We start from the raw sequence: 25,320 nt of genomic DNA on the forward strand, positions 1-25,320 counted from the left end.
TACAGCCCACTTGGTTCTTAGTAGCTGCAATTTGAGTAATATTGCCATAACATACTTTGCTGTGAAAGGTTCATCTTAATTACAAGCTCCCTAGTCAAGCTTCTGCTTCGGAAGAGAACTGTACTGCTCTTGTCAAGCGGCATGTGATGCCAGGTTGGATTGTTACTTTTTTTCCCCCTTTCTCTCCAAGTGAGTTCAGAGCTTATGTACGTTATGAGACTGGCAGCACCCAAAATGAAATTCTCTCTTTAGCCACAGAACAGATCCAAAACTGGCAGTTCACTGCAGTCTTCTCTATTCCATCTCTTAGTCTATCTACATGGCATAGTGCAGCAGTGTGTGGAGATAACTGGGCTAGCTGTAGTATCACTGTGTTAGCACAGTGGTCTGCCAGAGCTAATTAGCAATGCTGAGAGGCAGGGTTTATTAGTCTGGTCAGAATGCTGAACTAACAGAGCAGGCTGCTTCCAAGACTGCGGTTGCTGTTTGCATCTCTCTACATGACACTGCATTGTGCAATGTGGATATAACCCATATGCTTTAAATGTGATTTTTTTTTTGGAGGGAGATCACTAGATCGTTGAACTTCTGGTGGAGAGGATAAAAGATGTCAGTTCTGATGCTTGCTCAGATGTGGATATGTGTCTATATTGGGCCGCCCAAATAATTTTGCAGGAGCCCACTCAACAGCTGTCAGATAGTAAGATTTTTGGATGTTTTGAACATCAGCTGGATTCTTGCTTTTATGTTTTACTAGTGATTTTAAGGCAAAAAGATTTTTATCAGTACCTTGGAGATATCCTGGTTTCACCTATTTTATATCTGTAATGCCCACTTAAAATATACCTATAATGAAGATGAAATTAGCATACTGCCTTGGTTTGGGCAAGCTGCCACTTAGGGAATATGGCTTAAAAGAAAGCGGTGAGCAACTTAAGCAAGGCAGAGCCCTACAAATGAGCACACCAAATTATGCAGTCTTTTCCTTCTAGATGTGGCAAAACAGGAGGAGGAGTAATAAGAGGAACAGGAACTCCCGCTCTCTTCTTTAGCCATTATCTTTAGGTGTTGAAGCAGGGTCTGCCTTAACTCCCCACGGAGCCAATGGAGTTCTCAGTGCTCTGAATTGCCAGTTGTGGAGAGCTTGGCTCCTCATTTATGCAAGAAAAAGCAGATCCCTGGAACAAAAAATGTGAATGCCCTCCTTTGAGTTTCTAAGCTGAAGCTATGCTGTGCTCTTTGTTCTTCAGGGGCAAGTTCCAAATGGTTCCTTATACATCTATGGGTTTGTTTTCAGGCCACAGTTTTGTCATTACAGTTTAAAAATAGTAAAACAACTGCCAAGCCCTTTTGCTGTTCCAGTTAGGATGTAAAATCAGAAATCCTTGCACTTGGGCACCACAATGATGGGGATCTTGGAGATAGTTAAAATAAATGCGATATTGACAGCTGCAAATATATGTTTAAAAATAATAAATCTTATATCAGAGGGGAAGAAATGGAAAAGAATCATCCATTTCCAAGGGATAACGTGTAAAATAGGTTACAGACATGTGCAATGTGCACCCAGAGTCTGAACTTTGCAGTGAGAGGAAAAAAGAACAATGCCATGCAGGAATGATCTTTCAGCCTATATTCTCTTAAAATAACACAGTAACTTCTTGACTAATCTATAGTAGTCCAAAGGAAGGTATTTTATGTCTAAGATAACTAATATTATAGATCCAGAAACAGTTTCAGTTGCCAGTCTGGCTGAGATAGTCCTCCTGTCCTTTCTGCCTCTGGCTGCTAGTCTTTGATTCAGTGCTTTTTTACATAAAGAACTATTCCTATCATCTTCTTCATATTTGCCTTACTAGGTGTGCTCAGTCCATTGCTGATTCTTCGAAGTACACCACTACATATTTCACTGTTTACGTAGGCTGAACTACATTGCTTCAGACTATATTGCTTCCAGGTTTGCTTTACTTCTGTGCTCAGATGCAACAGCATTACTAAGCTCAAGAGAAGTAGAACCGCAGCCTTTTCATTTTCTCATTCTTCATGCTAAGTAATAGGGTTTCACTATCAATACCTCGCATGTTGTCTGAGAACAGTTAATTGATTGGATGCCATTTTCAGAATCCATCGCATGATAGACAGAAAAGTGTCACTGAGTGGAGGGCAAAGCCTCGCTTCACTTGGCCACTGACACATCTGCTGTTCCTTGTCATATTCATTTCCATTTTACATCTAAAAAAACCCCACCTCTGACTAAAAGATCTGTGTGGATTGTGCTTCATGAATTTAATTAATACCTTTATGAAAGAGATGGTTATTTAATTTAGAAGTTGAGAAAACAAAAACCCTAGCCCTGTGCTGCAATTTACTCTGTGTGGAGCAACTATTGGCCTGCACAGCGCTTCGTTTGTTTTAGCTCTCTTTATTTTAGCTGCACTCAAGGGGTGAAGAAAGCTGGCGGTGGCATCAGAAACATGAGCAGCTCCTACAAAATCGAACCAGTACTACTTAGTGCTATGTTAGCACTCTTGAACCTCGCAGTGCTTTGCAAACATTCGATAATGAAGGCCTGGTGCCTGTCCTGTTGATTTCAGCAGTGATCACGACTGAGACATGAACACAGGGGCCCAACCTTCAAATCTTCAGTCTGTCCGCGAGCGTAAGGCTTATAGAAGTATTCTCACTTGCTTAAAGCCAAGCACAGTTGTTGCAGCAGGACGGGGGCCCTTGCTTCCTATTTTGAACGGTTTTATTTCTGGCTCTATGCCTGGAAAACTCCCTACAGCTCCACAGAACATCCCGATGAGGGAATATAGCCTATATTGCGAGCAGAGAATGATGCACAGCACAGGAAAACAAAAGAAAAGAGGACATTTGACTGGAAAAAATACGTTTCTGAGGAAGGAGAGATACACGCATGCCAGCGCTCATTTCTTTTGCCCCGGGGCCGGGCAGACATCTCCTCAGCCGCTCCAGTCCCAGGGCGCGTGGGGCAGCCCCGCCTTTGCCGAAGAAATCCCCGAGGTTAGAAAAAGAGGATAAAAGGCTTAAAAGTGACCCGTTGTGAGGGTCCCGCCTGAGGGAAGCGCCGCTTCCCGCCCAGCCCCGCTGCTCGCCCCCGCCCCCCTCAGAGCCCGGACTACATTTCCCAGCCTGCCCCGGGGCCGCCGCGGCCTCGCCGCGCTCCTCACGGCCCGCCGGGGAGAGGCCGGGCCCGGCCGGCCAAGATGGCGGAGGGGGTGCTGAGCCCCGGGGTGAACCTGGAGGCCTTCTCTCAGGCCATCGCCGCCATCCAGGCGCTGCGCTCCAGCGTGACGCGGGTCTTCGACTGCCTGAAGGATGGGATGCGGAACAAGGAGACCCTGGAGGGTCGTGAGAAGGGCTTCGTGGCCGCCTTCCAGGAGAGCCTGCACTCCGTCAGCCGCGACCTGGGGTGAGCAGCCGGCCCTGAGGGGGCTTCCCCCCCGCGTCGGTGTGCAGCCGGGCCCCCGGCCCCGGCCTTGGCCCTGCGGTGGCGGCGCGGGAGGGAGAAGAGTCCCGGGGGGGGCCGCCGCCCCCAGGGCCTGTCCCCCTCGGAGGCGCCCGGCGGTGCCGTTTCCACTCCCGGGGAAAGTTTTAGGCAAATCCATGCGAAAACGTTCCGTTTTATTCCTTCCAACCTCGTGCATGTTACCCCTTCGTGGTGTTTCATTCCAGAGTCTCCAAAGGGATGAATGCTGCTTATAATAGTTACCTGGTTTTTGTTCTTGTTTTGTTTTTAAAAAGGAGCTGTCGGTGGGATTGCATTGGCAAGGTGAATGCTTTTGGTTGCAGGGAGATCTTTCTTTGTTTTCTGAAGTTTTTTGTTAAAAAAAAATTAAACACTTTATAGGCTCTGACTATTGAGTAACATCCAAGTGGTTCAAGAATGGCCATTTTATTACTAAAACTTGTAAGGCTGGAAAGTTAGTACACTTAAGTAGAGCTGTTTAGTACCAGCAGGTGTGTTTCATGTAAATAGAGACAAACTGTTGAGGCCGATGGTCCGTGTGGATCCTGCCAGAGGACTGCAGAGTTCAGTTCTATCCTCCTGGGAGCCATCAGCACTGTCCAAGGAGGTGTCCAAGGGCAGGGCAAGCACGTAACCACCCTTTTCCAGCACATTTTCAGGCCTCCAGAGGTTTAGTGTTCAGGGTCTTGTGTACAGGAATTTGTTTCTTGCTGGCTAATAGGCCTTGCTGATTTTTAGTTCTGATTGTGGTAATATAACTTATTACCTACTTCTTCCCTTCTGTTGGGAAAGATGGTAGATAATCATTCTTGTGAATGATGTTGTACACAGCTTTATAGACTTCTGTTCTATCCCTTTGGTTTTTATAGTTTTAAAGTTGAGGTGGCTTCATGGTTCCCTACATGGAAGCTGTGCCGTTCCTTTGGTTATCCTTCTTGTCTTGCTCGGTAGCTTTCTAAAGAATTATCTGGTATAACCCCGAAATCTTGTTCCCAAACAATAATAGATAGCAATTGGCTCTGACCTATCTTGTCTCATGTGTAGTATTTTACACTTTTCTACTTTGCAGTGTATCGTCCAGTGTTCCAGTGCTGTGAAGTTCTTGTGCGACTCTTTGCAGTCATTCCCCGTCCTTACTACCATACCTGAAGGGTAGCTTCATGATCAAACTTCATCAGTTCCTTTTCCTGTCTCTTCCACAGCATTAGTGGATATGCTTATCAGTGCTTTGGTGACCTTTTCTTTCCTGATTCCTTGCAAGATAACTTTTTAAAATATTTTGGAGTATATTTAATTTGTCTTTTTTGAAACGTAACTGCCCCAAAATATTGTAATTTATATAGCATCTGTTACATATTCTGTTACATGTTTAGGGGGCATGGTTAATGGTTGGACTTGATGATCTTGAAGGTCTTTTCCAACCGAAATGATTCTATGATTCTATGATCCTATGTTTGGGAAGCACAGATTTCAAGTAGCAAGGGAATACTCCAAGGTGTATTGAAGTTAATGTTATCAGTGGACTTTGGCTCACGTCATGAAAGTATTGACTGGGGTCCCTGTTCATCAAATCCTTAGTTATTATAGCTATTCACAATTATTTTATTGTATTCTTTCCTCAAGAAATATTAAGCACATTCATGAGTGTTCACAGCACCAGAGGCTTAGAAAGAATGCAGGCCATGTAAGCTTGAAGAAATGATGACTAATAAAAGAGATTTTTGTGGCAGTAAAGTGTGGAAGTCTCTTTAACTGTCAGTTCCCTGATAGTTGGTGTTTATTTTCATAACCTTCATTAAATGCAAATTGAGATATTTGGCATTTTTCTTTACAGAGATTTTTCAGAAGTCACCCTTTGAAGGGTCTGAATCCTGCTTTTAATGTAGTGGAAGTTCTGAAGTTCAGAGTAGGATGTAACATTCAGAAGTCAAAAGGAAAGGCACCTGATTAGTCATGTCACTTGAAAAACTGCATTTTATATCTGTGCAACGTAGCCAGTCTTTCTTCTACAGTTGATTAATGCAAGTTTTAAAAATTGCTTAACTTTTGTTATTATTAAATGTAGTGTTTGATAAATGAGATACGAAGCAATAATACATCATTTCACAGTGAGATTTTTTTAATGGAAAAATGGTGCTTATTGTGCTTTAGTTGAGTATTTTATGCATGTCTACAAATTGCTCGTGATAATCAGAAGATGCTTCCTTGCCCTGAGAACTCGGAATGCGTATACTCACTTAGAGTAATCACAAACTTTGCAGGACCATCTCCAGGCTTAGGACTAATGCCAGTTTTTCTGTATATTTATATGAGGACAATGTTAACTTCTAGTTCTTTAATGAAATGATGAGGCATCTGCCTGCTTGATGGTAAAAAAAATACTTCTAGTATTGCAGGCAATGCTAAAGTCAGAATTTTGTAGTTTCTGAGGGTATGTATTGCTCAGAAGATGCCCTGGGTTCTAGAAGTGCTTGTGAACAGGACCTGCAATAGTTTGACTCTTTCCAGGTTGTCTTACAAAGACTCTTGACTTGTACTTTCTCTTTTAAGAAGCACTGAGCTTAACGACTAACAGACCACTTTAAATTGTTTGGGTAATGAAAGTGATTATGTTTTTTATCAATTTGGGGAGGTATTTAAAACTCACTTAGATATTAAAATAGAGTTCATGCATGATTGCTGTCCCTGCAGGAGGACTGTACATCTCTGATATCTGTATCTGCCCGTCTGACTTTAAAAAAAAATGCCATTTTGTTTTCTTTCAGTGAACTGGAGCGTCTGAGCAACCTAGTTGGTAAACCATCTGAGAACCATCCCCTGCACAATAGTGGACTGTTGAGCCTAGATCCTGTGCAGGACAAAACACCTCTTTACAGCCAACTTCTTCAAGCCTACAAATGGTCAAATAAGGTAACAGAATACATCTATGTAATTGAGTTGTGTATTCCTGCAGAACGATTGATTTGTGATACAGTAGATTTTTGAGTGTTTGAGACTGTCAAAATTGCTGAGTTTTTATGAAATTGAGGAGCATAATACGTACCTCAGTGTATTTTCAAGGGTGAAAATGGTGTTTTAATTGAGAGGAGACTTTTCTGCAATACTGAGGTGTGCCCTTGTTTTTCAAAGGGGGTGTTAACTCCCAAGCAGAACAATACTTTCCATGTTAGCTGTTTAGCATCTTATGTAGATCTAAAAGTGTATTGTGTCCTTGCTTGTGGCAGTAAACGCTGTAGAGGGCAGTGGGATATTAGAGCAGAGAACCAAGACCTTATGTCACCTCCAAACCTATTTCTAGGAAAGAAACATATAGGGAAGTTGTCATCATCAGAAATCTTGATGCTTTATCATACCATTTTCTGCTGCTAAAAAACATTTGCACCTGGTCTCAGAAGTAACTTTGTATTCAACAGCTTTGGCATACCTAGTGTTTTCAGACTGTATATATTGCATTGAACGTTAAGTAATGTAAAAAAAAAAAAAAAAAAGCGGGGAGGCAGATAATGCAGTTTTTTACATTTTAAAAAAAATTGTTTTTGTTGAAAGAAACTTCATTCTCATGAGCATAATTCAGTTCTATAAACCTGTGTGTTGAAATATATCTAGAGACAGAAATTGTATAGGTTATGTTTCCTTCTCTGCTCTGAACATAGTCTACTTTCCTCACATCCAATTTTCTTAAATAAGTAAACATTGCATTATTGCAATTATTACTGGTCTCTGTCAGACCACCATTATGTTTCAGGTTGCCTGTTCACATCCTGTATTTTTTGAGCATGCTTATTACTTTTTATAGAAATACTTAAATGAATAAGTATTTAAAAGCTTTCTTAAAATTATGTTTGAAATACTAGTGAGCTGTTACAAAATGTAAAAGATGGATTAATTTCTGTTATGGTAATTATTACTAATGAGAGATTCCAGAGTTGTAGCTTTTAGCAACCTTATACAAGACAGCAGGAGTAAGCAGGAATAATAAATCTGAAAATATTTAGGGCATTAAAAGAAACTATTCGACTTTAAATTATTTATTACGATACATGAGCAAGGAAGACTTTCAGACTACACAGATACTTTGTAGGGCAATTCTTGTTACACATTGAGCCAACCAATCTTAACATTATTCAGACTTGAAATAGAATACTACAATAATGTTTGTATGAATACTGCAATAATGTTTGTACAGTCGCTTTTCAGAATACAAATATGTGTTAACATCTTCTAAAATCAGTAGAATTCAGCATTGATAGAACTTTGGTATGGTTGGAAAATGGGGGACAGGAAGGGGTTTTAAGTAGATTTATTAATTGAGAAGATGTTTCATGTTTGCTTGTGTTTCTTGCTGTTAGCAGCAGATTATTGGCATTGAAGAAAAATAATTCATTTGCTACTTTCAGAAAAAAATAAAACCATCTAACATGTATATATAAAAACTTCTAAACTTGTAATGCAGTTAAGTCTTCAGTGATTTAATTACTTTTTTAGGTCATTATCGGAGTAAACTCAGTTGATAATGAAATAGCTTTGACAGAGTTGTTCTGATGGAGTTTTTTATTAACTGAGAGTGTTACGGAGCTTTGAAGAGCAGTTTTTTGTAATATTGGATTCTGATTTCAGAAAGGAGAAGGTTTTATTATCCTGTGTACTCATATACACAGTTAAATGTTCCAGGAGAAAACCAGGTTTTTTTTTCTTTTATCTCTGTTGTCTTTGACTTTTGTTTTACAGCTAAAATGAAAGATACTGTTTTAAGTTGTATTTAAATAGCTACTTTCTGCCTAATGGTTCTTCTGAACTTTACTAACATCCTTTGTAGGGTTTGCAATAACCAGCAGGCATGGATAGGTTGCCCCTGTTTCTAACAGCAAGTGTGTTGCCTGTGCGAGGGTATTAGCTGCTGGATTTACCATTAGCAGCAAAGAACCTATTGATGCTTGTGTATGTTGCTGCTTAATTCTTCATTGCTAAATACACTTCTTGAATAAGTGTTATTTCATTACATCTTTTGGCTGCCTTCTGTTCTTATTACGTGTCTGGTGCTTTCTGTTGCTTCAAAGGGAGGATTGAGATGTGGTGACATGTCAATACACTTCATGTCTGTCTGCATTGAATTTTTAATTTGTGACCCCTTTGTGGCCGGCTTGCTTGTATTTTTAATGAGCTGAGATAAGGGCATTTTCCTCCCTCTTCGGTTGTTCATGCATTACTGATGGCATGAATAGCCACATGGCTGCCAGGGGAGAATAGATGGAGTAGAGTTTTGGGGCTATGGTGCAATTCCAAAAGGACATTCATGAAATATAGGGAAAATGATTACACAGACTTAGTGTTGCATGTTTCAATGCATTCTCTTTATTTTTAAAACATGGGGAGGCTGGTAGCAGTAGCTTGTAGGACAGTAATAAGTAAGGTCGGTAATAATAACTGAACTGTCTCGTGAGAAGCAAATCATTGTTTGGTATATCAAAGCACTATACATAGTACTATATATTTAAGAAAAAAAAAAAGCTTGCTGCATTATTTTTTTTTTACTAAAATTGAAAGAACAGTCAGAGGCCTGAAATGGTAATTCTTAACCCCCCCCCCCCCCCCAAAAAAACCAAAAAAAACAAACGGCAAAAACCCAAACCAAAAAAACCCCAGCATTTCAAAAGTTGTCCTATATAGTAGTTGGTTTAAAAGCTGAGATTTTTAGTTGGTCCACTTATATCAGTATTTCTGCTTTGGAAACAATAGCCTTGGCCAGTTTTTGGGGACTATAGTGACAGTAACCTTCCAAATACCATAAACCATGTGAAGCTCTTTAAAGCATAGTACTACCAAATTTGTTCTTTTTTTTAGTATGTGAATGTACCTAAAACTTAAGCAGTCTTGTAAATCTGGAGGTGGATCATATCTACCTATGTGACTTACTTTTTCTGGGAAAATTGGTTGCACAAGTAATAGCTTGTTCAGTTTTGTTTTCTTAAATTTCAGCTGAGGCTGTGTTCATCATTGCTCCTTGTGGTTTGTGGGATAGTGGATGTTAGAACAGTTATTTCTTTACATTTGCTGCTTTGTTTTGATGCTGGGTCAAGTAAATGCCCAGTTTTGATCTAGTCTTGGATGCATGGACAAGCTTTTTGGGTTAAGTAGCAGTGCTGGGTGCGAAGTGTAGTGAAGATCATACAGAGATAAATAGAAAATTCTCTGTTTAAGATGCAAATGTTAACATAGGAGACTAGACTTACCTGACACTTTTCAACTTGCTTTATTTACCACAATTAATACTTGTAGCTGTGGCTGGTTATGTATTGTGAGAACACCCACTTTTCGGTGCAAATTTACTGACCTAACTCTTCGGCTTAGTGCAGTGGAGACGGGTTGCATTTAATTGTGATTTCAGAGATATTTGCCCTGAACCTTATTTTACTGCTCCTGTGAGTCACAACACTAGTTTCTCTGTTTCTGAGTATGTTAAGTTTGCCTGCTTCAGGGGTACAGAAAAGTACAGTGGGAAAAATTAAAATTTTCCTTACAGAAGTGTGTTATCTTGGCAGTGCTCGTTATTTATTAGCACCTGCTATCCTGATATTTACTTACTGTCATTTACCCAATAGTTTTGCAGATGGTAAAGTTGTCTGTAAAATGGAAGCAGCTGTTTTGGAACACAACAGCTTGTCAAATGCATTAATTACATACAGATGCAGCTGTAAAGGAACTTCACTTTTCCAGGTGTTTAACAGAGCTCACAAAAAAACCCCAGGAAGTTTAAGTTGATCTTATTGCAAGCAAGAGCTAAATGGTTTTTCTTCTTTGCTTTAGCTTCTTTTATGTATCAGTAGAAATCATACAAGTAAATTACTTCACTGACTGTGGAGTCCATGGAGGCATGTAGTAGCCATGGAACAGTATTTAGGTCTACTTGATAATTTTTTTTTTTCCCCTCCTCTTCAGTTTTATTTAAGAAAAGAGGTTTTCTTCATTACAGTTGAAGTGCTGTTTCCCAGAAGGATCCGTATGTGCTCTGTAATGTAATACTGAAGATATAATATTAGATAAAATAAAAATGAGCTATCATTCTGTATGCGTAATGCAGTTAAAGTATTATTGGTAAGTTAGGAAGTTTGTAGAAATCAGTAGGGTTTTTTTCGTGTGGACTGTCTCTGTTTAGTAATTGTAGTTGAATTCTGGTTTTAGTAGTTGTGTACATATCTTGGCTGTTGAGAATTTTTTTTGTAGTCTGATTGTTGTGTCTGAGCAGCTGAAATCTAAGATGCCAGTAGTAGTCAGAAGGGTTTCTGTTTTGTATGCGTGTGGCCTGATACTACTTGGAACAGTCAGGACTGGATCTGCAGGGTGCTGCTGTCTTAACTCTCATTACCAGGTGCTTGCTTCTTGCATTATATTGGAATTCAAGGGAAACTACCACAGGGGAGAATGCATCAGCTATGAGTTTAGATGAAAGGAATTTTTAAAAGTCACTTACTAGACTGAAATACTGATTAAGTTTTTTTTTTTTTAAAAAAAGAGATGTGACCTCATATTTGTGACAGAGCACTGGAAGAACTCGCTTCTGTTGCTCTTCAGGATACTTCTATAACAAGTGCCCTTATGTTGGCCTTCCTTGTTCTGGGTGCTTCTTGGTTTCTGCAGTGGATGAGACCATAATGTCATGAATAAGAGCATCATTTACTAAGCAACTGCACATTTCTTGATATTTGTTCTCAATACTGGGTGACAAAAGAGTTTGGGGGGGGGGAATAACTTGATGTGATTAAACTGATATTATACGCTTAGCTGTATATAAAATGTTTAATAAAGCTTGTGATGGTGTGGTTGCCTGATGCAGCTACAGTAATGCTGGCAGTCAGTAGATGCAGGTTTTTGGAATCCAGGAGCTTGAACTCATTCTTTGAGTGGTATAAACTTTTGTTTTCCATCTGCTGCTTTAGTGAGGTTATTTATTGCCTGTAGTGTGTATTTGTTCATCCTCTTTGCCCTTGGCAAAGCATTTGTATACCCTCATTCTGTGCACGCCCGAGGCAGTGTCTGTTAAGGTGTTTCCACTGACTCCAGTGGAACAGAAAATACACAGCTTATTATATGTCCACTGAGCAAGGCAAATGCTTTTATAGGGCAAATTTCCCCTCTCTTAATGGAGTGCTGTCAAGTAGTTCATGCCCAACATTTGAGCTTTAATCACTGGTAGAGATTTTTCGCTTATTTGCTTTTGTTTGTTTATTTGAAGTGTATATGCAAAATGGATCAACTAGCAAACCAACACTATAGAATTACTCTTTCTACCAGACTTAAGAAGCATTGAGTTTGTTGGATAGCAGCAAACTAAGTCTTCCCTGAGTTGCTGAGTGATAGCAGTATTAGGAGAGTTTACCTGCCCAAGTGAAAATACTGTCTGTTATAAATTGTCTTTTCCCCCACCGCTGCCCTTTGCAGTAAAGAGTTTATTTTCAGACCTTCAAATAATATTAACAGCAGTAGAAGTGGGGGAAATTTAGAACAATTCTAGTCTTGAACAGGTGATGTTATTTAAATTTTTTTCCTTCATTTTAACTTCACTGAAGTGCAGTGTTGTATGCTCCACTGTTTTCAGAGCTGCATTTGTCTGTTTGCTTTACTCCAATTCCAACGCTTCTGTAGTTTGAACCTATGTGTGTAGGTGTATGTGACTGGTGGTGGTATTGTTTTATCATCATGAGATGGTACTTAAAAAAACATGATAACCATGTGTTTGGGAAGGCTGTTATCTATGACTTCAAGTAGAAAGCAAAAAATCAGATTTTCTGACTTTGTGACTCTCTGGGTAAGTAGGATTTAGATCAAATTATTTAATTTACTCATCTGTGAAAAGAAGATTATGGCAACTTGCATAAAGTTTACACTATCAGTGTATTGTAAATATTCCAAGTGAACAAAGCTGGACAGGAGTTGTCATAAATTTATCTAAAAGTAATATGCTGGTAAGTACAAAATGACAAAAAATTACTGTTGATCTACATGGAAATGCACTAAAACATATTTGGATTTAAATTTGTTACTTCATAGCTTCCTCTTGTTTTTACATAAATTTAAAAATCGAACTGTTGAGATTACCATTAATGAGTTAAAATGATTTTCTGTCACATGACAGAAGAGAAAAGGAATATATAGTTTTTGTTTATTAAATTATTTTGATGTGTTCCCTGATAAATTATTTGTATAAATTGTGTTTGTTGTAGGTCTCAAAAAAAGAAATCAATAGAGCCTGTAGAGAAAGTCCAGACTTGTTACGACTGCCCTTGGTAGCTTAGTATTGATTAGACACAAATATTGAGTTTAATGACAATAAATGACATTAAATGTTAACCATAATAGTAGAGGAACACTGTTGAAGTAATTTTTTTTTGTTCAACTTGATTGTAAAATGAAGCGTTCATTCCAAGGAACATTAATTTTAAATTTTGGATGCGCTCAAACATTTTGAATTTAATGTAGTTTTACAGTAGCATAGACAATGTAACTGAATTATTATGTTGGCAGCTCTTTGGAAGTTCAGGCAGATGGCCAAGATTTTGTCCTTTCAGGACTTTTTTCTACAAAAATGCGGTGTTATAATGTTATGACATACTGTTGCATGGAAAACCAGCTTATTCTGCTGAGATTTCATCCACCCAAATTGGGAAACATTTTCTTTTCAAGTGTACTGTAATATCAGTGGCAGACATGTGGCATTGAGGAAAACTGTATCATGGTAACTGGATCATCTGCTTGCCCAGTGCTTTTGGAAGTTGCTTTTGAAGATCACATGTGCTTGCTGGGCTAAGTGTGGGAAGGTTAGTGGTGCAGCTTGAGATACTGGTGTTCTCAGTGAGCAGGAGCTCTAAAGAAGTTACTTAAAGAAAAGATGTGAAGTGACAAAAATCCCTTCGTTTGCTCACAGAAGGGAACAAATGAAGAAATAAAATACTATTTGAATTGAAGCAAAGTGATGAGACTCTACAAGGATATCTCTGTTGCACTCTGAAGAGCACATTTTAATCTGCTTTGTAAGAGCAGAATCAGTGCTTCATAGGGAGAGCCGGAGTGGAAAGGCTGTTAGGGATTACTGGCTGTGGGCTTCTTTTCTGTGCAGATAAGCCATGGGAGTTTATATTCCTGTCACTGGAGAAATGAATGATACACGAACTGGTGTTTTCTTATACACGGGGCACAAAATAGGAGCTGGGCCACTTGGATTCTATTCTTGCTTTTCTTATTAATTTTTGTTGTAACCTTGAACAGGATGCATGATTTTTTTTCTGTGCCTCATTTTTCTTATGGATAAAATAGGATAATAATACTTAACCTACTTCTGCGGAGAGTTTCTAGTCTAAATGTGTCTCAAGTGCATTGGGTTCTTTGGACAGAAATGCTTTGTAGATGCCAAGTATTATACAGCTAGTGACTAATGTTGTTTGCCTGGCAGTCTGGAAAAATGCCCTTTGTGGGCTTTTAATTTTGTGCGATTTTAGGCAAATGTTTTGGTGAAATGCCCTTGCCGTTCAAAATTACATCAATGTTCTTTTTTCTTTTTTTTTAATATGTCTAGGAAACAGGTGGTTACCTCTTTGCTTCCAACTGCTGTAGTTATTAATTATTGCTCAGTTGTCTGCCTGGAGAATATTGACTTTTATTATTGCAGGGTTGATTTTAGTGACCAGCAACGGCAGGGGTGGCAAATTCAAGTAGTGTGCAAATTATTCTTGATATTACAGTGATGGGGGAAAAAGCACTGGAAAAGCTATGATGAGGAAAAAAGTGCTTGTACCAAAATGTAAGGGGTGCGGTGGGGCAGGAATTACAATAGTCTACGTATACTTTACTGGAGAAGGAAAAAGGTGGAACATGAAATTTTTCTGAGGGTCTCTGAGCTATGCAATGGTATGTTTTTTGTTTGTGTTTTTGTTTTTTTTTTTTTTTAAAAGGTGAATATAGTGAGTGGGGGAAAAATAGTGAATATAGTGAAAACCATAATGAAAACAGGAAAGCTTATAATAATAGCAACAGTAAAAGTAAAGGCAGAATCATCGGCTACGGTATGTTGGATGGGTTTTATTCTTCCTAGAGATCCTGCCTAAAGCAGCATCTGGGGGCACTGGGGATGGATAACGTCAGTTATGTCCATCTTCTTTTTGGAGGATGCATCTTCCCTCCTCAGCCTGGAGTCCCTGGAATCTTCGGCTCTTTGACTCTGTGTTTCTTTGCCTTTGATTCCTATGCTGGTTTTGAACAGAAGTCCAACCCAAGGCTATCTTAACTATTTTGTTGTTGCAATGTGTAACTATAAAAGTGTTTTTGACACCTAGTAATTGGAACAAAAGGAAATTAAAATCACCAATTTCTTTTTTCTTTGCACTACCAGAAAGATGCTATGGCAGGTGAGAATTTGCCACGTGCCACCTTTTGCCAGTATGCAGGTTAGTTGAATTTCTTTGACAGTTTAGTAGACTGAGGTTAGTTTGTTACTTCAGGAAGAGAAGAGTGATGGTGAGTAACTTGTTGCTTAAAAAAATGAGAAACAATTAGCCTTTGATTCTGGCTTGTTTGTTATGTAGTTTGAATGTTTTATACCTGTGATCTTCCCAGAATTATAGTAGTAATATTGTGAAATAAGGTTATATGCGTCCAAACAGAATTTGCCTTTCTTACTGGATTTTGTTAGAATACTTTGTTTTGAATCTGAAGCAGCCTGAGAGCGTGATACGGTGTTTTTTCTATTGTTGTGCCTAGCGTTTGTTGTTATTCAACAGTATTTTTCAAGACTCTGATCAAAATAATGCTGTAAGCAGTACTAGTCTCACTTTTCCTAATTATAGGAAGTGATATATCAATACACACTATTATAAATCACAGCCCCCTTGTCAGCTGGTGGGAATTATTTAATGCTTTGCAACACCTTTATTTACTAATGAGTGGGGTTTTTTTTTCCCCTGTTTCTTTGATAAGTATTAATGTTCTAGCTGTTAGCCTGTTTCAGGATGGAAATGATTGATGTTGCTCTAGTTTAACCAAAACACTTCTGCCCACTCCCGCTTCTTCCTCCCCTAACTCCTTTTTTTTCCTCTGCAAAAACTCTTCATACAGTTCATGTTGGATGGCTGTATTATGTAATTTGTAAGTCAGTGATCACTTTCCCTTTCTAAGCTGTATAATGTGGTGTCATGGTTTAACCCCAGCCAGCAACTAAGCACCATGCAGCCACTCACTCGCTTCCCCCCCACCCAGTAGGATGGGAAAGAGAATCAGGAAAAAAAAAGTAAAACTCATGGGTGGAGATAAAGACAGTTTAATAGGACAGTAAGGAGAAAATAATAATGGCAATAATAATAATAATAAAAGAATTGGAATATACAAAGCAAGTGATGCACAATGCAACTGTTCACCACTTGCTGACCAATGCCCAGTTAGTTCCTGAGCAGCGGTCCGCTCCCCCCTGGCCAGTTCACCCCAGTTTATATACTGGGCATGACATCACATGGTATGAAATATCCCTTTGACCACTTTGGGTCAGCTGTCCTGACTGTGTCCCCTCCCAACTTCTTGTGCCCCTCCAGCCTTCTTGCTGGCTGGGCATGAGAAGCTGAAAAATCCTTGCCTTAGTCTCAACACTACTTAGCAACAACTGAAAACATCAGTGTGTTATCAACATTCTTCTCATACTAAATCCAAGACATAACATTATACCAGCTACCAGAAGGAAAATTAACTCTATCCCAGCCAAAACCAGGACATGTGGTCATCAAACCAAATTGGTTGAAAACTGCATTGCTTTGTATTAATAACAGACTTCGATTCAAACTAAGCCATGCACAGGCACAGAAATGCAGTATGTAGATGAATAAGTCATAGTACAGCCATTAGATCAGAAGAAGAGGCTTTTCTTTTAAAAGTTGAGAAATACAACAAAGTATAACTGGAAATCCATGGTGTCTAGGGATTAATTGAAGAATATGTAGGACTGCAGAACAAGAAGTGCATTGTAAGAAACCCTCAGACCCAGCATTCCTCTGAATTTCATGTTTGCCTGCTATCTCAGCTCTCGGTGGCTCAGACTGACTTGCTACTGGTGATGAAAGCCTGACTTACCATCTAGTGGATGGTGGCCACCATGAAAGCACAGAGGATGTTTCCAGGGGCTCATAGTTGTGTCTCGCTTTCTTTGAGGCAAATTAAAGATGTTTGTAAAGCATTTGGGGACCTTCATATGAAGGGCATTCAAGGAATATGAACACTAATATAAAATAACTGATACAGGTGATAAGCATCCCATTGATATTCTTTATATGGAAAAGATTTTTTCTATAGCTTCTGGAAGAAATCAAATAAAATGGAAAATTTAATGATGTAACCTTGTTGCTCTCTACTATTGTTGTTGTCAGGTCTTTTTGTGTGACTGTTACTTGTTTTTTTTAATGCAGAAGTGTGCTCATCTCTCTAATCTTTTTTGGAGTTCTCTTTTGGAGTTACTAAAGTTGGCCCCCTCAGACAGTTCACAGAGTGATTTAATGGTTTGAATTGCATATCAGCAATACTCAATTCTTCCCCATTTTATCTTAATCAGATACTGTTGATAACTGGGCTACAAAACATGGAAATCGCCTAAAAGCTAATAAAATTGAAAGTAGTCTGTGTAAGGAGCTGTATGTAACCGAAAGTGCGGTTCAGACCACTGGTTTGGCAACTGCTTCATGGAAATACACATTTGGCAAAAATGTGGCAGCAGTTTTATATTCAGCAGTAGTTAATACTGAGCTTCTGATGTTGAAGGCATGTAACCCAGAAGGTCTATGGTGATTCTTGAAATCTCTTGCCTCTTGGGATCCATGCATACTGATTTTTACTTTCCTGGGAGGAAGGAATAATCCTGCTCTGCAGGAGTGGTTTTTTTGTGGCTCTGATGCTATGACAATTGAAGAACGTGAATAAGAAATTACAGACCATGACATCAGTACCATTGCTGTTCGTATCTGTTCCTGGCTTTTGGTTTTAACATAGATAGACCTGTATTGAAAAAGATGTGCAGTTGATCTCAGATGACCTTTCAGAGTGAATTTGCTCTTTCCAAAATACTCCTATTAATAAAATAAAATTCTGCTTCATAATTTGAAGCAAGATGTCTGTTCTCCCCAAAGTTGTAAGATTTCACTAATAACATTAAGCAAGCCATTAAGGAAGTCCATGCTTTGCAGTAGATGTGGTCATTTTACATTCTTCTTAAAATGTTTGGTTTTGCTGGTGAACTTTGTTTTGGATATCACCAGATAGCTGACCCAGCTTTAAGGGATACTTGAATTTGGTGTTCTGCTTTTTGCAGGAGCTCTGATGAATGACTCTTCTTCTATAGAAAACCAAGACTTTGCTTCTGTTGTAAAATACTGCCTCTAGAGAAATGGGCTTGGGTTTTTTTCTCCCCCCCTAGCCCCTGTAATTACGTTCTTCTGTCTTGGGTCAGCTGGGGGTGGAAATGGGGAAGAACAATATTCTAAACATAGTACTAAGAGTTGTAGCCTATGTAACTTTATGGCTGACTGTCAGGCTTGTTCAGTAGTTGCAGAATTATATCTTGGCTCTCCTAGCAGTTTGAGTAGTGCCACAGTTGGGTAGGTTTGGGAGTTGTAGAGTAGGGACAAGAATATGAACATTGTACTCGGAGCTACTTCACTCCTAACTCCATTTGTTGTTGGTACATCTTCTTAGTATGAGTCAGCATTTAAATCTATTAGAGCTGTAAAATCTGAAGTTCTGGAGATAACGATGACTTATCGGTACATGCTATCACTTTTTCTGCCAATACAAGATTAGCCCAAGCATGTATAGCAGTTCATTTTATCTAATTTTAAATGCCTGAATGTAAGGCTTCCACTTGCACAAGAAACAAAAAACACGAATAAAATCTTTTAGCCACTGACATTTGTTCAGTTGCAGTATACCTAGAAAAAGATGTCCTCTGAATTAATAACAGAAGATTTAATGAAAGCTGATTGATTCTACCAGGTGCTAGTCTTTTACATTCTTGATCTTTTCACAGAAAGATCAAAAGTTTATGTATTCTGACCAGCAGTTATCTTCTTGTGCTCTTTTGTAAGGTTCTTGGCTTAGTGTGAAGCATTCAGTCATGCTATGGTGCTCGGCTGAGTTTGCTGAGAACATAAGTACCTAAGTTAAATGCCTAAAGCTAGACCGTGTGAGAAATCTGAAAGGTGAACTGGCATGTGACTAGAGTTGCACACTTGCCTGGTGTCCTAGTGAGTTAAAAACGCATTTCTTGGAGCATGCATTTTTTTATATGCTCATGAACTGGCTTGTTCCCAGATACCTCTTCTTCAAAAGTACATATACTGATAAGCTGACAGTAATAACTAATATACTTATTGGGTAGAATTAGTATATATCATTATTATGAAAAGTAATGACCATGTTGAAATGCTAAGTATATTTTCAAGATTACTTTAGATTTGGTTGGAAAGCAGAGTATAATGGCTACATCTTGGAGCATATAATAAAATCACAGGGATCTTTGATGTTCTAGTCAAAACCAGCACCAGTCTTGATTAATTTGGTGGCTGTATTTGGATTCTCTAAGCTTCTGTAACTGGCAGTGGCATAGTATAAGAGGTGCTCTGTATACTGCATGGGCCATTAGACACAAAGGAATTATATCTAGATGTGACATTTTACAGTATATGCTAAAATAGATGTATTTACTTCTCATTATATGAAACCGCAATTCCTGTGGAAATCGATGTTTAAAATACCCACTAAAAGCCTCCTAGGATCTGCAAGCATGCACAAAAAGGAGCTGTATGCATGTACTGTTACTCACAAGTGGTGGGTTAAAGTGAATTATTTTAATCTTTTCATGTCAACAGCAATTGAGTATATTTTCCGTATCGCAACATCCTGTTACTGCTCCAGAAGATGCAGAGAATGTGGACTAGAGCAGAAAGAGTCTTCAGGTGTCTTTAAACTGTTTTAAGCTGCCCATGGTTTGAAAATATTCAAGAATCTGTGATATGAGCTGTTTGACATTTTTCCTATTCCAAATGCTGAAAGGAATAAATCTACATAAAGAGTGTTGGAAATCAGAGAGTCTTTGCGACAACGTCTGGAATCTCAGAATGTTACTTTATTTCTCTCTTTTGGCTGACCACCATGATAAAACAGCTGAATCAAATACGTTCTTTTATGTATAAAATATATTTTTTGGGTCTTGACAGCTTGTTTCCAGTTTTAGTCTAATTCAGTTTGAAACAGCTGTTCCTAATCCCTGCAAAACAGTTTTTTGATGGAAATCATGACATTCTCAACTACTGCAGTGTTACTGGGCTCTATCTTATTTCAGAAGTTGGCTTTTCTTTATGTTAAAAGAATTCTTCATTCAGAGAAAATGTCACTTTTGTGTCAAATAAGCTGCAGTTAAAAGGGTAATAGCTTCCTCTTCCCCCCAAGGTTATCTCTCAATGAGGTTGGATATATGTTTCTCTTCCTACATGACTTTTAAGAAAAAAACATCACTGTGTGTTTTACCATTAGTTAGATTTTTATTCTAATGTTCTCTGCCCTACCCATATGCTTTCAGTTGGGTTCTATTTAGAGTTTTCTCTGCAGTTGTCTCTGCACTCAGACTTAACAAGTTCTCTGGCTTGCCTTATGGTTCAGTTTTACTCTGGAGTCAAATCTTGTATTTTCAGAATTTTCAATGTAGCATTTTCAGTTTGCTCAGTGCCATCTTTTTTTTTTTTTTTTTTTTTTTTTCTCTCCTTTTTTTCCTTTGGGTTGGCTGCACTGCTCGGTGCCTCTTCCAAAGCTGTTTGTAGAAATTTCATGGATCACAGAACTGATCAAGTCTGTAAGCTCTCTTGTCCCTGATAAAGCAAAATCTAACCTTTTTTTTCCAATTCTCTGGTTCTTTTGCACACCCTAGCCTGTAATACGGAGTGGAGTTAATTACTTTCTGCATAAAAGAACTTGCTATCTAGTTGACTGTGTGAACCCAAGTGTGCGATGATACTGTGTGTGGACATTTCAAAACATTTCTGATGGGGAGGGTGAAGGTTTCAGGAGTGGCAGTGTTGCCAAGTTTATAATGGGACTGGAGGGACTCTGGAGTTGTACATCCTCTTCTTTCATCTGTCCTTAGTTTGCATGGATGAGGTTTTACAAATCACTTTGTTATGCATGTCTTTGTTTTCCCATCTATAAAATGAGGATTGTGCTATGGAGTGAGTGCTTTGAGAAATCTGAGAGAGATGCTGCATACGAGTGGGATCACTGCTGGTTGCTGATCTTGCTTCTGAGCCCACTATGGACAAATACCATCCTGAAGCCTCTTTTGGGTTCTTTTGTTAAAGCACAATTTATCAGCTGAAATAAAACTAACATCTAACATGACGTGAGAGCTTTACTACTTAAAGAGCCGTTAAATATGTTTTCAGTTCCAAATGCAACGTTTTGCCTGGCAAATACTTTGGAGTGTTTTCTAGTTTTCCTTGCATGTTTTTTTCCCACAGTCTAAAGAACCTGACTTGGGGTTGCGTTAGGATTAAGTGAGATTACTAGCATCTTCTTTCCATCCCTCTTGTGTACCTTGTATGAATACATCCTAATAACTATTGATATTGCATTCATCCTGCAAGAAGCTAAGACCTTTAGTGTCTGCTGATGCTGCAGTTTTGATGTGTTTTTCTTGCAAGTAAAATCAATTGAGACAAATCTTGGTAACTTTTACAGCAAAATAAAATGACTATGCCAGGCAGCAGTTGGAAGTTTTTTAAGTATGGGTATGCTCTTAGATCACACATACAGGCTTGTTCCAGCAGAATTGATTGGTTGATCTACTAGATTTAAAGGTCAACTGTAATCACATTTCAGGAAGATTGAAGAAGATATAAAATTGCTACTATGCTTTTCTGGGTTGTATACCCACTTCTGGTGCTCTTTGCTTTTCCCCTGTACATCTTAATTTACTCAGCTAGAGCATCAATACATAAAGGGCACAAGTCAATGTGCTTGCTTTCTCCTGTCGATGAGGAAGCTAGTTAGTTGTATTTCCTCCAAGCCAATACATTCCCTCTGGAAGACCTGAAGCGGAGGGGAGGAGTCCACTAGACTCTGCAGAAATGGAAGGAACAAATCTCTTTTTCAGGGAAAGGCTGTGAGGGAAGCTGCTGTCTAGCTGTCTCGTTAGATGATCCATTCAGTTGCTAGAGTTGATGCATCCGAAGGATGTTATTGTCTGTTCAAAGTGCAGCAGAGATGAAAGAGAAAGTCGGCGTAACCTTCTTAATGGGTGGAGACCTTTGATTGTGGGGAATCAAAAGAACATCTCATTAGTAGTGTTTTATGCAGCAGCTTGGTATTACACAGATGTCCATAGACACCAAGCAGCTTTGGAATATTATGTTTTATAAATACAGTGTTTCAAAGTCATATTTCCATCTAAGAGGCAACCATATCTGCATACAGAGGTGAATAAATTTCCTGTTAATTTTTTGCAAGAACCCAACTGAGACAACTGCTTTGCTATAGCAGGTTGCATGAGCTAAAAGCAGCAGGGCCATAGAACATTCACCTGCTCAGATACAACTCATTTTCCCTGCCACAAAGCAAAAGGAGTCCTGAAATGAAAAAGGGTTGATGGGGAAAAAGAAGATTTAATTTGATAAACCAAATCAAATTATTCTTCAAGATTTTTCCCTCATGAACCATATTATTGCTATATTAATTTGATAGGCCTTGTTCACTGTTAAGTTTTGTTCTTTTCCTGTACTGATAAACTTGCTGCCCTTCTGTGTGGATCTTCCATAGAGCAAGAGAGGAGAAAATGTTTAAAATGGAACAGACTTTAATGGCACGGGAACTGTTCCTGAATCAGAGAATACTGTGTTGCAAATGCTTTCAGCTAATCTTCAAAGAAATTTCAAAGTAACTTTATGATTTTGTGTGGCTAGTAAATGCATATTTGATGATGGTCATGCTATAGTAAGGGTTTTGTTGCATTAACAGTACACGGAAAGATGACTCTTTTAAGAGTCACTTTCCCCAGTGAAATCTGTTGTAGGGAATGTTAACTGTTTTACAAAGGTTATTTGTAGTAGAACTCCCAGAGTCTAAATTAACTCGGAGAGTACTGTCCTTAGTGCATTTTCATATGTGCTAACTTGCAAAATGTAGTAATTCCCAGATGTATAGAAATCAAGGGTGTGTAGCTTTTCTGTAAGCATCCATGACCTGCTTTCAAAATAGACACTGACATACAGCAGTGGCTGAAGACTCTGCTTGAGTGGACTGAGGAGACATTTATTGTGCATTTATTTAAGGTGGCCTTTTTCAGAGATTCTTGCTCTGATGGCCTTCTAACTTCAATATGCATTTTGCTTTGTCAGCCATAATGTGAAGTCTGGAAAACTAATATCTCATGTTCACTACACTTACGGTAAATATGGAAAGAATATTTTTTTTAAATAAATAATGGACTAGGCAAAGTTTTCAGAGGCTTGCATGATCAAATCAGAGTAGCAGCAAATCCTTTGTAATTTTCCTGGTGGCTGATGAAGTCAAACAGTGCCTTGACAGATTGATTTGGTTTTTGTTTTCTTGCAAGTTGCTTAAATATTTTTTTTTTAACCCTTGATGATGTCGTGTCTTCATTAAAAGGGCACTTATGGAAACAATGAATTTTCTGAAGTGCAGTAGTAGTTCATGTAGGGTACTGGAAATGTGATTGTTCTTTTCATGTATGCAGTTGTGTGTCGTCCTGATCAGTAGGTTAGAAAGATGTTTTTGCAGGGACTTCAAAGAGGTTAAAAACAAGAATACATGATAAGTTCGTGAAGTTTCCTGGCTACAGGGAATTGTCAGGTTATGAAAGAATGCTTCTGCGTGGAAGGCTCTTTGCAAGGTAAAAAAAACCTGTCAGTAGGGTTATTACAATGTCATGCGAACTTTATGCCTTTTTCTCTTCTTGTTTTCCCATCAAGTCATAGGGCTCTAGCATCCCTCCTTTCTTCAGTTCGATAATTGTAGCAGCAGATTGCTGTTTTGAATGAAACTGGTTTAATATAGGATCCTTCAGTTGCCAAGGTAAAACACCCATTAGAAAGGGGAAGAAAAATCCCTTTATTATTGAGTGTATTTAAGCAAAGTAGGTATTTAATCAATCTTAATAGTTTGCTTTCTTGAGAAGAGCAATACCAGTAGCAGCAGCCGTGGCAGGCAGAATGCTGTGGATATACAAACAGATTCTGTTCTAATTCTTGTTGTACAATGTACTCCTCAAGCTTAAGTCCAGAAGAAGAGAAATGTATTTTGAACGCATTTTCCTTAAAATTGGCTTGCTTTAATTTCTTACTTGATTATTACTTTAAAGAACAATAATACTTGGTTGCTCACTGAGAGTGGTAACAAACTTGTGCTTTCATGTTTCTTTTACAAACTAAACACAATTGCAGTCAGTTGTGTTTTAATGCTGACGTCTTTCATAACACTGCTGAGCTTACGCCTTCATCAGTTTTCAGACAGTGCACTATCCCTGCGCTTTGGAAATGCTTCAGACCAATTTATTCTGCCTTTTTTTTTTAATTTTGAACTCCAGTTGTAATCTGTAACAACATGTATATGTTGGTGTGTTTACTCATAACAAATTACAGTTTTCTCATCTTCAACAGGATTCGTGTTGGAATTTGTATTCTAGAAGTTGTTGGCCCCTCATAGGGAAACATTTGGATTTCAGGAAACACCGATAGCTAATGTTATTGCGTAAACAATACCCGGAGATTGCTTTAATCAATTCCTAAACTATGGAAAGTTTGGATGTGGAAAAATTTTCACAGAGGTGTGGGGAGCTGATGCTTCGGCAAAAGTTCCCTGGCTCTAAACTATATTGTAAAACTGCGTGCTGAGGCCTTCGGTTGCCACTGCCTTATACCTGCATCAGCAATTTTGTCAGAGAGTTTTGATTTAAGAAAAATAATAGACATATTCTAAAGTGAAACACTTGTTTTAATGGATTTTTTTTTTTTAAATAAAATAGTCTTGTTGCTAAAACAGAATATGTCAGCATAATCTGCAGCTGAATAGCATCACCTGTCATGGTGTGCAGGGCGTGATGATGCTTCCTCTGTTAACTCCAGCTACTGACCTTGCCCTTTAAACAACCCGGTTTATTGTAGGAAACTTGCAGAGGAAGAAGAATCTTATGCTTGGCTTTAAACCTAGGTTTTCATCTGTGCTCTGATAGAGAGCATATATATATTTTTAAGAGGTTCCTGTGGTCAAAGAGTTTATAATGATTTGGCCTTTCTGAAAAGTTGCAGGTTAGATTTTTAGGTTATTAAAAGTCTTGCATGATTGATACATTGCTTAATCATGATGGCCTTGAAATGTAATACTTAAAGAAAACAAATAGTTTGAGCTCCTTACACATTTGTCAAGAAGTCCTTCACCTGTTTTTCATGTGTTTATGTGTGCATGTGCACTGTGAGTCCATTGCCTCTGAGTACGTCCTCAAGGTCTGAAACAGGACTTCTATTTGAAACCAGCCAGCTGCTTGTCTGCTCCAGCATGTAGTTGGAAACTTCCCTTGGCAAATTTTGGTTTTGTTCCACAAATCAAATAAGTCTGCCAGAAAGAGAGAGAAAAAAAACAAAAAAAAACCCCCAAACCAAAAAATACCAATTCCCCCCCCCACCCCGTGGTAATGCTGCCCAATTGCAGTCTGTACCATCTCCATGGTTTTGAGCCATCATTATGCAGCATGCACTCAGCACACTTTTATTTAAAGCAGAGCTAAAAGTAGAACTAAACAGCTGACG

The 25,320-nt window shown here is 38.6% G+C and overlaps 1 protein-coding gene across 1 annotated transcript in view; it reads left to right on the top strand.

Moving 5' to 3' along the window:
* Positions 1–3,177: 3,177 nt before the first annotated feature.
* The window catches only part of MED27 (mediator complex subunit 27), a 96,254-nt gene continuing 74,111 nt past the window's right edge, over positions 3,178–25,320 (top strand). The window contains exons 1-2 of the mRNA XM_052814420.1: positions 3,178–3,433; positions 6,256–6,400. Of these exons, the coding sequence (XP_052670380.1) occupies positions 3,228–3,433; positions 6,256–6,400 (351 nt within the window). The 5' untranslated portion in view covers positions 3,178–3,227. The remainder of the gene's footprint in view (positions 3,434–6,255; positions 6,401–25,320) is intronic.

The sequence above is a fragment of the Harpia harpyja genome, chromosome 19 (assembly GCF_026419915.1).
Source record: "Harpia harpyja isolate bHarHar1 chromosome 19, bHarHar1 primary haplotype, whole genome shotgun sequence".
In the NCBI taxonomy this organism is placed as follows: domain Eukaryota; kingdom Metazoa; phylum Chordata; class Aves; order Accipitriformes; family Accipitridae; genus Harpia; species Harpia harpyja.